Below are 15,591 nucleotides of genomic sequence, written 5' to 3'. Positions count from 1 at the left end.
TTGTGGCTTTCCCAGCAAAGAGGCTAAGCCAGGCGGGCTCCATCCCTAGGCACCGAGCATCAGAAGCCCCATGATGGGGTTCAGCTCCCTCCCCACGGGGGCAGAAGGCACAGGGAAGGGGATCCAGGGCTTCTCCTCACCACCGCAGCCGCGGCCCCCTCTGCCAGCCCAGGGGCTCTGAGGAGGGGGGGCGGGCAGAGCCCAGGCCTGCGGCCAGCTGGCAGGAAGGCTACTGACCCCCAGCTGCAGCCCTCTGCCTGCCCCCAGGACAACCCGCGCCTCACCGAGGACTTTGTGGCCCACCTGGAGACTGAGCTGGAGCAGTCACGGTTGCGGGAGACAGAGACGCTGGGGGCCCTGCGGGAGATGCAGGACAAGGTTCTAGACATGGAGAAGGTGCGACTGGGCCGGCAAGTGGGCAGGTGTTGGGGAGACTGTGGAGGAGGGGAGGTGGAGGGACCAGACGTGCTTCTGGAGGTGCATGAGCAGGCCCTAGTTGAGAAGGGGTGACCAGACAGACCCAGTGGGGCATGTCAAGCCCCCCTGCCCTGGATATCTACACACACACACACACACACACACACACACACACACATCAGGGCACACACAAAGCAGCGTGACTCCTCAAGGGACAGCAGTGTGGTGGCTTTCACAGGCTTCCTGGATAGCCAGTCCCACCTGCCTGTGTCTCCACAGGCCCTGGGGTCCAGGATGGAGGTGGGAAGGAAGGCCAGGGCCCCTGGGGGTTGCTCTCCCCCTCCCCACCTCCATACAGAGATCACCTGCTCCCACCTGCTACTCTGAAGGGCGCCCCAGACCTCCTGGGCCCTCCTCAACTGCTGTCACCCTGACTCCATGTTGACTCAACTCCCACAAAGCCCTGGGAAAGAGGTGCCCCAGCCAGCAGAGGGCAGCAGAACGCACTCACACCAGGCAGAAGCCATGTCCCACCTCCCTCAAGCCTGCACTATTTGGGGTACCCTCCCAAGTGGGGTGTCTCCACCCCCCCATGGGCCTCTCAGGCTCCACCAGCTGGCCCAGAACAGGGCTTCCCTCCCACCTCCCTCCACATCAGAGGGAAATGTGCACACCAGGAGACCCTGCCACCCTACCCCCAGCTCCCAGACTCAAACTGGGGGCGGTGAGGACCTCTAGCAGCAAGCTGGATTTTGACCCAAGGGACTGGAGCCCTTGGAACCGCCAGGCCTAGGCCTAGGCCTAGACTGTCCCTCGGCCTGTTCCAAGGAAAGGGGCTGCCTGTCCTGGTCTGGGGGAGAGAGGAACAGGGACAGGGAGCTGTGACCCACACCTTCTCGGCTGTTGCTGGGGCAGGTTCCAGGTCTGACCACGGGCCCCAGGGGGTGATCTCGGGTTCCCACGTGGCGGGGCACCCGCCCTATCCCAGCCTACCTGGTGTTATTAGCAGTAACATTTATGGAAGACCCACGCGTTAGGGGGTCACCCTGAGACAGTCCAGTGAGAGCGGGTGCCGTTTCGCCGGCAGGATTTCTGCGGATCTAGGCCCGGGGCCACGTGGGGTCGGGTCTGCTCCCCAGGGGCCTGGGCCGCCTTCCCAGTGTATCCCGGGGTCTGGGGGCGAACCCCTCCTCGCCGGGGTGCCCGGGGTGGAGCTCAGAAGACCGCGAGGGAGGGGTGTTGGTCCCGCAGGCAGGGCCGCCCGACGCGCGGCTTCCCCCGCCCCGGGCGCTGACCATCTCTCGCCCCGCAGCGGAACAGCTCGCTGCCCGACGAGAACAACGTGGCGCGGCTGCAGGAGGAGCTGAAGGCGCTCAAGGTGCGGGAGGGCGAGGCCGTGGCCTCGGCGCGGGAGCTGAAGCTACAGCTGCAGGAGCTCTCGGACACCTGGCAGGTGAGGGCCCCAGCCCGACGCGCGCGGAGCGGCCCGCGCGACCCTCGGGGCTGGAGACGCACCGCCCGCCTCTCCCCGCCCCCTCCAGGCCCATCTGTCCCGCGGCGGCCGCTGGAAGGAGTCCCCGCGGAAGCTGGTGCTGGGCGAGCTGCAGGACGAGCTGATGAGCGTGCGTCTGCGCGAGGCCCAGGCTCTGGCCGAGGGGCGCGAGCTGCGGCAGCGCGTGGTGGAGCTCGAGACGCAGGTGGGCCCGAGCGCCCGCGCCGCGGCGGGGGCGGGGGAGGGGGGTGGGTGGCGGGGTGGGCCCCGCGGCTGGGCCGTGACCCCGCCCCCCGGCCGCCCTCAGGACCACATCCACCGCAACCTGCTGAACCGCGTGGAGGCGGAGCGCGCGGCGCTGCAGGAGAAGCTGCAGTACCTGGCGGCGCAGAACAAGGGGCTGCAGACGCAGCTGAGCGAAAGCCGCCGGAAGCAGGCGGAGGCCGAGTGCAAGGTGCGCCCCCGCCCGCCGCCCCGGCCCGGCCCGGCCCCCGCCCCGCCGCGCGCCCTGACGCGCCCTCGCCCCCTCTGCCCCCCCCCCCCCCCCCAGAGCAAGGAGGAGGTGATGGCCGTGCGCCTGCGGGAGGCGGACAGCATGGCTGCGGTGGCCGAGATGCGGCAGCGCATCGCCGAGCTGGAGATCCAGGTGAGCGGCGGGGCGGCGGCGGGGGACGGGCCCCGGGGCGGGCCCGGCCCTGACCCCCCGTGACCTGGCCCGCCCCGCAGAGGGAGGAGGGCCGCATCCAGGGCCAGCTGAACCACTCCGACTCGTCGCAGTACATCCGCGAGCTCAAGGACCAGATCGAGGAGCTGAAGGCCGAGGTGAGCGCGGGGCCGCCCCGGCTGGCGCGGGACGGGCGGAAGCCCCGCGTGTCCTCGGCGGGTGACGCTCGGGAGTCGGCGCCCGGGAGGGCGCGGGAGGAGCGGCCTGGCGGGCCGGGCTCCGTCCGTGGGCGCGTCCGTCCGCGCCTTCAGCGCGCCGGTTCCCCGCCCCAGGTGAGGCTGCTGAAGGGCCCGCCGCCCTTCGAGGACCCGCTGGCCTTCGACGGGCTGGGCCTGGCGCGGCACCTGGACGAGGACTCGCTGCCGTCGTCCGACGAGGAGCTGCTCGGCGTGGGCGTGGGCGTGGGCGCGGCGCTGCAGGACGCGCTCTACCCGCTGTCCCCGCGCGACGCGCGCTTCTTCCGCCGTCTGGAGCGGCCGGCCAAGGACAGCGAGGGCAGCTCAGACAGCGACGCCGACGAGCTGGCCGCGCCCTACAGCCAAGGCCTGGACAACTGAGGCCGAGCCCCGCGTGCCGGAGCCAGGGGGCCACCACCCGCTCCGCCGCCGCCTGGGGCCACACCTGATAAACTCCGTGCGCTCCGTGGTCCCGCCCACCCGGGGGCTAGGCCCAGAGCGGCGCGGCGCAGAGGGTAGGGCCGCGGGCTGAGGATCCTCAGGGTCCCCCGACAGGCCCACTCTCCACAGCAGTGTTTACCCATCTTGGTCTGTACCCCTCCGGGTCCAGTTCCCGGGAGGGTCTGCCCCTCTTAACAGCCAGGGCAGGGGACGACCCGGAGGTCCCAGGACTGGACGCGCAGGAAGCTCCCTCCTCCCAGCAGTCCCTCTTCTGGGACACGGGTGGCCCTGCTGGGAAGGGCCCAGGGGCTAAAGGAGGCCTGAAGAAGAAGGGGGGCGGCTCTGGGCTGGACATTACCACCCCACGATGCCCCTGGGGACCCTTGGCGGCTGGGCACAGATGGCCAGGCTGGCCTTTCCTGCCTGGTGCAGGCATCACGGCCCCTGCAGCAGAAACCAAAGTCCCCCCTACTGTGTGCAGGGCCACCTGGGGTGTGAGCGGACAGCGGAAACCAGCCCGGGCGTGGGCAGTGACTGTCCCTGCTTCTTGGGGGCCAGAGCAGCTGCAAGGAAGTGAAGAGACCCCCCTCGCCCCAGCGCCCCCCCATATTCCTGTGTGAGACACTCCCATCACCTTGTCTTGGCCAACGAGGGAGAGGCTCCCCCACCCAAGCTAGCCTGCTCTCCAAGGGGGTCCCCAGCCTCTTCATCCCTTCCTTCCCTGTGGCCCCAGCCCCACCCTCCCCAGGGGAGGACTCTTCCCAGTGGTTACCTCCCCTCCGCTGCTCATGGTGGTCCCGTGGTCTTTGCAGAGTCGGAGCTGAGAACGGTGCCAAAGTCCAACGATGCCCCCAGCCCCTTGCCCCCAGGGCCTTGCGACCCTCGGGCCTGACCCTGTCGGTGCTCCTGGAGCCCGGAGCAGCATCAAAAGCAATCTCCCTGGCGCTTCCTGGGGTGGGGACCCATGGTCAGTTCCCCCGTCCCGGTTGCCCACTCCTCAGTGTTACAAAAGCCTGGGGACCAGGGTGGGCGCCCACGGGGCTCTCCCACGTGCCCCCCACACTGCCCACCACCATTTTGCACACTGCCTGTTCACACTCCACACGTCGCCCAGGCGGGAAAGATGGAAAATAAAGTGTATTTACACAGTCACAGACAAGGTGCGACAGGCCTGGGGGGCTTGCAAGCAGCCGTGAGCCCCTTGTCCTGAAAAGCAGTGTAGAGGACATCAGACTGCCCCACAGTTTAAGAGAATCAGGGGTAGGGGACCAGCAGGGGTGCCAAAGAGGCTGCCCGGGTTGGGGGACAGCAAGGGAGAGGAAAGGTCACTCGTTGGCTCAGTGTGAACAAAAGTGTGGGGGCTGGGAGAGATAGTACAGTGGGGGGGGGGGGGTGGACAAGTTGCAAAGGACTTCAGGTGTCAGGCTGACAGATGGAGGCTTATGTCATGCTATTTTCAGAAGGGTGGCTCTGGAGACGGTGACAGGGGGGAGGTATTGGATGGGGGGCCTGATTTTCCACCTGGACAATATGCTTGGGCCTCCCAGGAGAGACGTGGAGACATGTGGGGCCCCAGGGCTTCAGGAAGATACAGGACCTGGTTGGGGTTTGTTCAACCTCACACCCTTCCTCAGGCCTTCCAGGTGCTCTGCCTTGTGCCCAGCTCTGCGGGGTCCCCAGTGTGGCGGAGACAGACAAGGGGGTGGGGGTGGGGGGCTGAGCCTGCCTACCAGTGGGGTGAGTACCCAAAAGAATCCAGGAAGACTTCCTGGAAGGGGCGGGGTGGAGGATGGAGTTCTCTCCAAAGGCAAAAGCAGAAAGCGAGACTTGGCGGGGTCAGAGGAGGCACATGATGCCTATGAGGAAGGAACTGGAGAGAGCGGGCATGGCCAGACTGAGAATTGCTTCTCCAGTCGGGAGCCAGAATTTGTGCTTTGAACTGAGGGCACTGAGGAGCCATGGAGGGCTTAGGTAGGGGAGGGGGCACCATCAGATGGACCACAGTGTTGGGGGTCAATCAGGAGGCCAGGGCAGAACCCAAACAGCTGGACAGTAGGGACAGTGAGTAGGCAGGAGCTCTCCTGGGGGAAGGAGGCCTGGAGAGGCAGAGTCCGTAGGGGGGTTCCGCACGAAGCTGAGGCAGGTTCCTGGGGCAGGGGTGGGGGGGGGGGAGCGGCAGAGCCAGGGATGGCAAAGGGAGGCTTCCCAGGGAGAGAATCTTAATTGAGTCCAGGCAGATGCCAACCAGGCCCTGCCCTCTGCACCCAAAGTGCCCCTACCCACTGCCACCTGGTACCCGCCAGGGAGCAAGGCGTGACACCGGTTATGCACCAGGACAGCCAAGTCCCACATATTGACCCATGGCTCAACAATGGTGTCTCCACGCACCATTCCCAGCCTACAGATTTAACATTGAGACACCCTCCCCCCAATGGCTGCCACCCCTCCTGCTCCCACAGGGTCATCCACCCCAGCTGGCTCCGGGGGTGGGGCAGGGCCCTGGGGGAAGTGTCTGAGGTTCTGCCCTGCTCCATCTTAGAGGCGTGGTCTTGATGCCCTGGCTGCCCAACATGTCAGGATTCAGCCCCTACCCTTGACTTTGTCCTAGCGTCTGGAAGCAAGGACACCTGGGTCCTTGCAGGGCCTAGCTAGAAAGGGAATCTCTGTGGCTTGCCACTGAACCGAGCTTGAGTGGGGGAGCGTGGCCCCTAGGGGTGGAGGTGCCCGGTCCCACTGGGAGAAGGCCGACTTTCTCCCAGGACTCCAGACTGACATGAGGGGTGGGGACAGGCAGGGCTTCGGGATTAGGTCTGACAGGAACGTGGCTATAGGGTGGACTACAGGGACTGGGTCTAGGGACAGAGACAGGGCTAAGGGTCCGACACAGGGTCCCACTCTGTCCTTTTACCTGCTCTGTGGATTGTGGTCCCCCGCCACCAGGGAGGACCCTCAGGGAGAAAAGGCCTAGGGGCCTTTTTCTGGGCATTTTCTGGAGTGACACTGGGGAGGACGGGTCTGGGTGGGGCTAAAGGGGTCCAGGGTCGAGGTGACTCAGTTGCAGGAGGAAGGACAGGAATTCTGATGGGGGAAACAGGTGAAGACAGATTGGCGGTTTTGTTGAGGACTCTCGACTGTGGGCCCAGGCAAGGTTGTCTGGCTGGAGGGGCTGGAGGAGGACACCCTGAGATGGAGGGGAAGATGAGGCCCAGGGGTTGGGAGGCACAAAAGGGCCTCGTGAGGACTTCCTGGTCTCCCACCCGACCTTGGGAGAGGCTGCTCCTTTCCCGCAGAACCCTCTCAGCACAGTCGGCTCCCCAGGGACAAGGAAGCCTGAGGCAGGAGGATCCCGTACCCTAGAGCCCCGGGGCCGGAGGAGTCCTGGGCGCAGCTGCAGACCTACCTTCTGCATCGGAATCTCCTCGGTGAGCGGAGGGCAGTGTGCCCGCGGGCTGGGAGGGCGCAGGAGGGAACGGAGATCGCCACTGGGTCTTAGACGACCCCCTCCCTTCGGCATGCGGGCACAGGGCGTGCGAGGCGTGCGAGGTCAAGGGGCGCGCACCGTGACGAGGGGGCCTCAGGAAGAGGTCCCCCACCCTCGCCCCCGGACCTGGGCGAGCCCTTCCTGCACGACTTTCCCCCTCCCCGCAAGAGCTGCCGGCTCCCTTAGGGGAGTATAGGAAGAGCTTCGGTCGTTCAACAACGCTGGGCACGCCTCAGCTCAGCCATCCGGTGGTCGGGCAATTCCACCGGGCCGCTCCTGCGCCTAACTTGTCCACCACGAGTCAGACAGGAAAAAGCCCACGTTCACGCACGTGCGTGGTGGCGCCGCGCCGGGGACTCAGCACCAGGTCCCACCCCAAGCCTGCCTCACGCGCCCATTTTCCTTAGCAAAGAGGCACATCTGCGTGGGGCGCGGGAGGCCTTCAGCCGGAGCTACAACCCGCTCGCGCACAGCCTCCAGCACCGGCAGGCCCAGCCCCTCTCGCCGCCCCGCGGTAGACCCCCTAGGCGACTTCGAAGGCGCACAGGCTTCAGCGTCCCGGCTTTTATTGCAAACTCGGGCAGCGCGTGGTAGACAATACACAGGATGCGGGGCGGAGCCTAAGCGGAGGGAGGGGGCGGGGCTCGAAGGGAGTCGGGGTGTTTCCAGGCCAAAGGGGCGGGGCTCGGGGGAAAGACCTCGGCCACAGGCGTGGGTGGGTCGAGAGCCTGACCCAAAATCTAGGGCTCTAGGGGGCTACGTCCAATCCAACGGGAGCCAGACTCCCGAAGGAGAGCAGACAGGCGGGCAGTCTAAGACACAGAGGCGTAGCCAGAAGGGCGGGTCCTAAGGCAGGGATGGGTATGGTGGGCGGGGCTAAGGGTCTGGCTCAGTGGAAGGTCTCCACCTCTACCACCGTCCAGTCACCCTGCGGGGAAGCCACGTCGTCCGGGGAGAAGCTGGTGACCGAGGTGATGCTGGCGCGGGACTCGTCCAGGGGAGACAACAGTTCAGCCCAGCGGCCCAGTTCGGCGTCGCTGAGCGCAGTCCGGGCACCCCCCGCGACGCCACCAGCCCCCGCAACCCCTGGGCCACCGCCGCTGCCGCCCGCGGCGCCCTCGGCCGCAGCTAGCAGCAGCGTCCGGCTCAGCAGGTGCTGCACGACGCTCGCCTGCAGCGCCCCCAGCGGCAGCTCGCCCAGGCGCGCCGGCTTCGCGCCGCGCGAGGTCGCCCCCGCGCCTGCTCCAGCCACGACCTTCCCACCACCCGCGCCGGGCCCAGGACCCGAATCCAGCGCGTCTGGGGCGGGGGTCGCCGACTCGGGCCCCTCTGCCTCGTAGATGGTGCACAGGCCGTCAGCGGAGCCTGACCCGGCAGAAGGAGGCCAAGGCAGAGGCGCTCCTGCGGAGAGAGAGGCTGGACTGGGCTCAAGGGGCGGGCACCTGGGCTCCCGCCGCAAGGCCCCGCCCCTCCTCCCGGTTCCGCCCCAGACCCGACTGCCCTGCCCGCGAGCTGGAAAGCCCCGCCTCCCATCCCGCCCTCCTACCATCCCCGGACTTCGCTCCTCCCACAGCTCGGCGAGGTCAGGGGGCTGCTTACCTGGGGTGCTGCGGACAGCCAGCGGCGGAGGGGGACCTCGGCTCCAGGAGGCCGGGTGGCAGGCGGCGAGCTCCGCGTCGGCGGGAGGGGAGGCGGCGGCTCCGCCCTCCGGCCCGCTGTCGTAGCCGCGCAGCTCTTCCGGCGTGCTGGTGGCACTGCTGCTGTGGCCCGCCAGATCCGGGCCGCTCAGCGTACTGGACGGGCTGCGGGAGGGCGGTGGCGGCGGACCCGGGGCCAGCGCCAGGGTCAGCCGTGGGCCCGGGATCGGGGCATCGGGACCTGGGGTCGGGGGGCGGCGTGGGGCCTGCAGAGGGGGTGAGTCCAGGGGAGAGGGAGGGACCTGCAGCGGGGGCAAGGCCAGGGAAGGTGGAGCCTGAGGGGGTGTGGCCAGGGGCGAGGGAGGAGCCTGCAAAGGGAGAGTAGAGCCCTGCAGAGGAGGTAGGGCCAGGGAAGGTGGAGTCTGGTGAGGGGGCGTGGCCAGGGGCGGGGGAGGAGCCTGCAAAGGGAGCGTAGAGGCCTGGAGAGGAGGCAAGACCAGGGAAGGTGGAGCCTGAGGAGAAAGTGTGGCCAGGGGAGAGGGAGTTGTCCGCGGAGGGGGTGAGGTAGGGGGAGAGGGAGGAACCTGAAGAGGAGGCAAGGCCAGGGAAGGTGGAGCCTGGGGAGGGGGAGTGGCCAAGGGAGTGGGAGGGTCTTGCAGAGGTGGTGAAGCCGGAGGGGGGAGAGGGGCCCGCAGAGACGGTGGGGCCTGAACTGGGAGGAAGGCCTGAGGGGGTGTGGCCTGTAGAGGGGGTGTGGCCAGGGAAATTGGAGTCTGTGGAGGAGGCGTGGTTAGGGGAGAAGGTGCCTGCAGAGGTGGTGAGGCCAGAGAGGGTGGGACCTCTGTAAAGAACCGGGTCGGAGAGGGAGAGGCCTGTGGAGGGGGTGTGGCCAGATGAGGTGGGGTCTGTGGAGGGGGCGTGTCCAGGAGAGAAGGCGGAGCCTGCAGCGGTGGTGAGGCCAAAGGAAATGGAGAGCATAGAGAAGGAGAACCCTGCAGAGAGAGGGTGGTCAGAGGGCAGGGAGAGGTTTGTAGAGGGTATGTGGCCAGAGAAGTGTCCTGCGTGGGAGGTGTGGTCACTGTATAGGGCATAGCCTGAAGTGGGGAAGGAGATAGGGAAGGACTGGTCCGTGGAGGGGGAGTAGTCAAAGCAGAAAGGTCCTGCAGAGGGGGTGTGGCTTGGGGAGAGGGCGGATTCAGCAGAGAAGTTGCTGGAGTCAAAGAGGCTTGTAGAAGGGAGTTGGCTGGTGGTAGAGGAGCCGTGGCTGGTGATCCAGGAGCCGACAGAGGAGGTGTGGCCAAGGGAGAGGGGAGAGTTAGAAGAGAGGGCAAAGCTGGAGAAGCTTGGGTTGGCGGCATACTCTGCAGAGGGGGTGACACGGATGGAGAGAATGAAGCCTGAGAAGCGGCCGTAGGAGAGGTGGATGCCTCCAGAAAAGAGGTACCCACGTGTGTGGGTGGGGCTTGCGAGGGGGGTGTGGCCGGCGGAGAGGGGAGGGTCTGCAGAGCGAGTGGAGCAGAGGAAGGCGGGGCTAGGGGAGGGGGCGTGGCCAAAGGGCAGGTAGGAGAGCGAGGAGGGGGCGTGGTCGGTGGAGATGGAGGGAGAGTGGCCGGCAGGGGAGTGCCTGTGATTTGCGGAGGCGGTGCCAGTTGTGCAGTCAAACCGGGTGGAGAGGGTGTGGCTATCGGAGGAGAAAAGCCCGGCGCGGGGGTAGCGCTCTTCCTTGGGGGTGTGGACTGGCGGGGGCGTAGAGCCTGCAGCCCTTTCGCCTTGGGCTGCGAGGGCTGCGAGGGCTGCCCGGGAGCCCGGGGTGTTCCACCCGGCGAGGCCCCGGAGCGGGCAGGGGAGGACAGAGGAGTGGCGTTGGAGCCTAAGGGGCGTGAGGCTGGCCTCTGGAGACCTCCGCCGGCGCTGGGTCGCCTCCTGGTGGCGGGGCTCGGCTCCGCGGCACCATGCTGCGGGGTACTGCTCACGGATTTCCTGGAGGCCTCGGTCGGAGGCCGCGGCCGGGCATTCGGAGCTGCCCGAGGGAGACCCACTTCAGCTCCTGCAGCCCGGGACCGACGGGAGGTGGCTGGGGAAGGGGCGCCTGGGGAGGGCCCGGAAGAGTCTGGGGACGAAGTAGAAGGCCAGAGGGTCACCGATACTTCCAGGCTGGTCCCCTTCACTGCCCAGGAACCCCGTTCCCCACCCCACACTCCCCAGGCCACGTACCTCTCCGTGCCCCGGCGCTCAGCGGGCTCCTTCTTGGTGTTTCTGGGGCTTTTCCTCTGGCCACGGGTTCCTCAGCTGGGGGCCGAAGCCCCTTCTGCGCAAGAGTGCCTAGCCTAGGGACAGGAGCGGCCGCGCTCAAGAAGGAACTCTTTGCTTTCTCCCAAGCCTGCATGTTCCCACCAATGCCCTCTCTGGGGACACGCAACCTGTGCCCAGCAACCTGCAAATGCACCCACTCCTCCAATTCATGTGTAAAATGGAAAGTTTCCAGTTAGTGACACTAGCCCTTGCCAAAGGGACTGGAGAGGCATTTTACCTGGTGGTCCCGCTGGCACGTCCCGGGCTAGAGACAGAGCCTGGGCCTGGGGTCTTGGCAGGGGCCCGCTCCCCTCTCCCAGCAGCTGGGGGCCTGGAGGCTGCGGGGAGAAGGCCAAGTCAAGGCGGTGCCTCCGGAAAGGAAGGGGAGGCAGCAGCCTCACAAGGAAAGGGGGGACAGAAAGACGGGGTCTGAATGGGGCAAAGAGGGCGGGATACCTGGACTCCGGGGGCCTGTCCCAGCGCTCCGAGTTGATCCCACCCGGGGAGCAGCCTCCGGGAGAGCGGCTGCCCGGGTACTTCCAGCTCGCTCGGCCAGGGGCCCTCGCCCTGCAGCTCCCGCTGCCCCCAGAACTCGGAGCGCCGCGCTGGTTACTGGGGGAGGGGGTCGAGGAGACCCCGGGGGTCTGGGGGTGGGAAGGCCGGGAGGGCGAGAAGCCGGAGTCCTTGTGGCGGCCCCCGCCCTGCCCTTGTCCCTCTTGTCCATCCCGCACCTGATGAGGAGACAGACAGATCAGCATCCCAGCTCCTGCGCTGCTACGCTGCCTGCAGGGACCCGGGTCCCGGCACCTCGCTGCTCCTTCCCCACCCACAGGCGCCCACACTTCGGCTTCGATCCACTTCCCTCCCACCCACACACCCACTCACCAGCCCAGCTGCTCACGGTGGTCCCCTGGTCCCACCCCCACCGCCTTCCTCCAAAGCTGAGAGGCCCTGCCTGCCCCAGCCCACCCGCCTCGGCTCCCTTTCAGGACCCGAGACCCACGCCCCTACCCCTTGCCCCTTCAGAGACCCGGACCACCAGCCTCGGGGACGGGGGTCTGCCACAGGCTCCAGCTGAGGGGGACGGGAGCGCAAGCCCTCGTCCCCTCCCCGGCCCCCAGCGCCCTCCCCGAGGATGCGGGCACCTGCCAGGAGGAGGAGCGGCCCCGGCGGCCCGCGAAGGGGCTCGCGGAGACAAAGAGCCGCGTCCGGAGCCCGTCCCCCTCCCCCAGCCGGGCCCTGGTCCGCTCCGCCCGCTCCACCTGCTCGCGCCGCGCTCACCTCGGGCTCTGGCCGCCCGCCTCTCCACGCTGGGTCGCCTGGGGTGGGGCCGGGCGGGAGCGCCGGGGCTGGCGTGAGCCGCCGGCAGGCGAGGGGAGGGGGCTGCGGGCGGTGGCGCGGGGAGCCGGGCCCGCCCCTCGGCCGCGGAAGGGGAGACGGGGGCGCGCGCGCTCGATCCAGACCCGGGAGGCGGCGGGCGGGAGCGCGCCGGGGGCGGTGGGGAGAGGCGCGGTGGAAGGAGGGGCGGCTTCTCCGCGGCCGCGCCGCAGGGCCCCAGACTCCCAGCCGCAGGGGCTTCGGGAAGGAGTCCCTTGGGGTCCCGACGGGGCCTGGCCCCTTCCTCCCAACAGACACACCTGCCTTGGCCCCCACCCCAACCACCTGGCGACCGATGCCCGCCTGGACGCGGATAGGCCGGGCCCTGGCAACCAGGGGGCGGGACCATCGTGCCTCGTGCCCAGTCAACCAATCCCGCCGCTCAGTGTCCCTGGTCCCAGTCCTCGCCTTCTCGACAGCGGAGGCCGGGCTCCCCAGGGTCCCCGCGGGCCTCCGCCCCTCTCCTATCCAAGGCTTTTCCCAGACCCCAGGAAGCCGCTACATTGGTTGCGGGAGGCGGACCACGGAGAGAATGCAGCCGTGGGAATTTAGGGGTAGGCTCGGATTTGGGAGAACACAAGAAGAGAGGAAGGCTGGGGAGGGCGGGGAGAGAGAACTGTGAGAGGCTCCGAGCCCTCGGCAGGGCAGGGCACCCCCCCCCCCCACATGCTCCTATGTCAAGTCAGCAAAAGCATTCAAGCAGAGCCGAGCTTTGGGGGGGGGGGGGAGTCAAATGGGGGGGGTGTCAAAACTGGTGTCTGAAGGAGCAGAGACGACCCTGTCCGAGGCTGCCCAGCACAGCCGGTGGGAGTGGGAGGTGCCTTTCCCAGCCCGCGCAGGGGTCTCCGTGGAAGGACCTCCACAGGGGACTGGGGCAAGGGGGAGGTAGGAGTGGGAAGACAGAGCCAGCCGCCCTCCTTCATCTCTGCTTATTGCTAGGACACCTACCCCCCCCCCCCCACACACACACACACAGTGCTTTCTACCTCTGATACCTCCTCTGTCCAGACTGAGCCACCCCCTCCCCCATCCCAAAGAGCCAGCGCCCTCTGCCCCAACCCTTTGCCCATCACATGCCTGCATGCCCACACAGGAGCAGTTCACTACTGTCTGGAACTGGGGGGGCTTCGTGCACAGGACAGGGCGTGGGGGGCTTTGGCACCTGGCTGAACCTGGACAAGGAAGATAGACTCAACTAGGGTGTGGCTGGAAGCAGGGGTTTGGCTTTCTCCCCTCAGGAGTTGCGCCTGAGTTCAGTTGAGGTTCGGGGAATGGAGGAGAGAGAGGGCAAGGTCAAAACCCTTTGGAATTTATCCTTTCAATGACCCCTCCCTCCAGCCTGGGAGAGGTGCCCCCTCACCATTCCTCAGGGCGCTGCCCTCCAGAGTAGATCATTCTGGCCTCACCTCCTCCCCAAGTCTTCCGAGCATCACCTGTGTGAGCCCCTTCTGGCATGACAGCAGCCTGGTCCCCCCCCCCCCCCGCCCACCCGCCCATTCACCAGCAGTGCCCTTCCGAGCAAGTCACATCCACTGGCCACCCCCAGATGCCTGCCCCTCACCTTTCATAGTGCAAGGCCCCTCCAAGGCTACTCTGAACCCACTCTGCATTTCACTGGGATCTGGGCTCCTCCTTCTTTTAAGAATGCTCTTCAAATGTCCATCAACAGGGACGGATTACGCAAACCAGAGAGTACCCGACAGTAGAATACTCCTCGGCCAGAAAAAGCAACAAACTACTGGGGCGCCTGGGTGGCCCAGGTTAAGCCTCGACTCTTGGTTTGGCTCGACATTTGGTTAAGCCTCGACTCTTGGTTTCGGCTCAGGCCATGATTTCACAATTCATGGGTTCAAGCCCTGCGTCTGGTTCTGTGCTGACAGCACAGAGTCTGCTTGGGTTTCTCTCTCTCTCCCTCTCTCTCTCTCTCTGTCTCAAAATAAATGAATAAACTTTATTAAAAAAATAAAATAAATAAATAAAAAGCAACAAAGTACCAAGCCACTCAAAACAGGGACAAATCTCAAAAATATCCTGCAGAACAAAAGAAGCCACACACACACACACACACACACACCATGCTGCATGATTCCATTTATATAACATTCTGGAAAATCCAGGCTAATCTGTAGTGTCAGAAAGCAAATCAGTGATATCTGGGGCCCGTGGAAGAGGGAGGTGTGACCCTCCCATGGGTGTGACCACCCATGACACTCACTCTCAGGTTCCCGACCCTCAGAGACTGTGTGAGACAATAAATGCTAGTTGTGTTAAGCTGCTAGGCTTGGGGGTGATTTGTTCGGCAGCGATCGGTAACTACCTCCCCTTCACAAAACCTTAAAAGCTGGCTGATAAATAACAAGTGTCGGTGAGGATGTGAAGAAATGGGAGCCCTCGTGCACGGCGGGTGGGAACATGGTGCAGGTGCAGCCGCTGTGGAAGACCGGGTGGTGGTTTCCTCGAAAAAATGAAACAGACTGCCCATATGATCCAGCAATCCCACCCCAAAGAATGGGAAGCAGGAACCTGAAGAGATATTTGCACCCCTGGGTGCAGAGCACCACTATCCACGACGGCCAAGGGGTAGAGGATCCATCGACAGATGAATGGATAAACAAAATGTGGTCCAGCCACACAACGGAATATTTTTCAGCGTTAAAAAGGAAAGATATTCTGACACCTGCTACAACACGGATAGACCTCGGCAACGCGTGCTCGGTGGCAGAAGCCGGTCACGGAAGGACGAACACGGTAGGATTCCCCTTACGCGGGCTCTCTAGGAGAGTCACATTGGTAGAGACAGACAGCAGGTGGCGGGAGGCAGGGGGCCGGGGCCGGGGTTTAATGGGGACAGAATCTCAGCGTTGGAAAATGAAAAGCCTTCTGGAGTCGGACGGTGGAAATGGTTTCAGAACAACGTCAGTGCACTCAATGCTGCTGAACTGCACACTTCACCGCGGTGACAGCGGTAAGTTCTACGTCATGGTATTTTACGACAATGCTTTTTAAAGGCTGGGTGTGATTGATGGGGGGGGGACACTCACGCGCCACCAATGGCGGTGTGAAGCAGACGGTCCTTCGGGAGAATCACTGGAAGGCGTGGTGCGTACGTGTGTCCCGTGACCTGGCTGTTCTCCTGGGGCGTCTACACCTGTGGCAGGTTCCCCAGAGTCCCCTCCGCCCCCCCCCCCTTCTCCAGAGCAACCCGCAGCCTGACAGGAGCTGACGGTCAGCCCTTCTCAACCCCCTCGCCCCTTGGGTTGGACAACTTGGCGGTGTAGCCTCCACTGTCTCCCAGAAGAACAGAGCCCCAGCTGCCTGTGAACCTGCTCCGTTTACCCTCATGGATGCCTGCTGGCCTCCTTCCTTTCCCGGTGTCACTTCCCAGTTACCCCCCCCCCCTTCCAGGGCGCCCTGGGATCACCTTCCAGGTGGACCGTTTGCCTCCAATTCCCTGTGTCAGGGTCTGCACCTAAGACGACACCTCAGTCGTCCACCCACCTGTCATTTACTGAATGCCCCCCCACCCCGTGTACCAGGTACCATCCCAAGGGTTG

At 65.6% G+C, this 15,591-nt stretch overlaps 2 protein-coding genes across 7 annotated transcripts in view; one reads left to right on the top strand and one right to left on the bottom strand.

Annotated features, from left to right (window-relative positions):
- The window catches only part of EVI5L (ecotropic viral integration site 5 like), a 29,390-nt gene extending 24,986 nt beyond the window's left edge, over nt 1–4,404 (top strand). For 4 of the 6 annotated variants that reach the window (XM_043590201.1, XM_043590196.1, XM_043590197.1 and 1 more), the window contains 7 exons: nt 250–396; nt 1,730–1,870; nt 1,959–2,114; nt 2,217–2,363; nt 2,460–2,555; nt 2,636–2,731; nt 2,906–4,404. In XM_043590201.1, coding sequence (XP_043446136.1) covers nt 250–396; nt 1,730–1,870; nt 1,959–2,114; nt 2,217–2,363; nt 2,460–2,555; nt 2,636–2,731; nt 2,906–3,190 — 1,068 coding nt within the window. In that variant the 3' untranslated portion in view covers nt 3,191–4,404. The remainder of the gene's footprint in view (nt 1–249; nt 397–1,729; nt 1,871–1,958; nt 2,115–2,216; nt 2,364–2,459; nt 2,556–2,635; nt 2,732–2,905) is intronic. The other 2 variants (XM_043590202.1, XM_043590200.1) reach the window with 1 other exon arrangement.
- Nucleotides 4,405–7,282: 2,878 nt separating this feature from the next.
- On the bottom strand, nt 7,283–12,046 carry PRR36 (proline rich 36). The gene is made up of 6 exons (XM_043590195.1): nt 11,942–12,046; nt 11,117–11,391; nt 10,899–10,998; nt 10,583–10,695; nt 8,331–10,478; nt 7,283–8,132 (listed from the first exon to the last, which is right to left on the bottom strand). The coding sequence occupies exons 2-6, from the start codon at nt 11,382–11,384 to the stop codon at nt 7,621–7,623; spliced, it is 3,141 nt and encodes a 1,046-aa protein (XP_043446130.1). The 5' UTR covers nt 11,385–11,391; nt 11,942–12,046; the 3' UTR covers nt 7,283–7,620.
- Between the last annotated feature and the right edge of the window lie 3,545 nt (nt 12,047–15,591).

This window comes from Prionailurus bengalensis, chromosome A2 (genome assembly GCF_016509475.1).
Source record: "Prionailurus bengalensis isolate Pbe53 chromosome A2, Fcat_Pben_1.1_paternal_pri, whole genome shotgun sequence".
NCBI classification, from domain to species: domain Eukaryota; kingdom Metazoa; phylum Chordata; class Mammalia; order Carnivora; family Felidae; genus Prionailurus; species Prionailurus bengalensis.
This window is presented reverse-complemented; position numbering and strand designations above follow the sequence as displayed.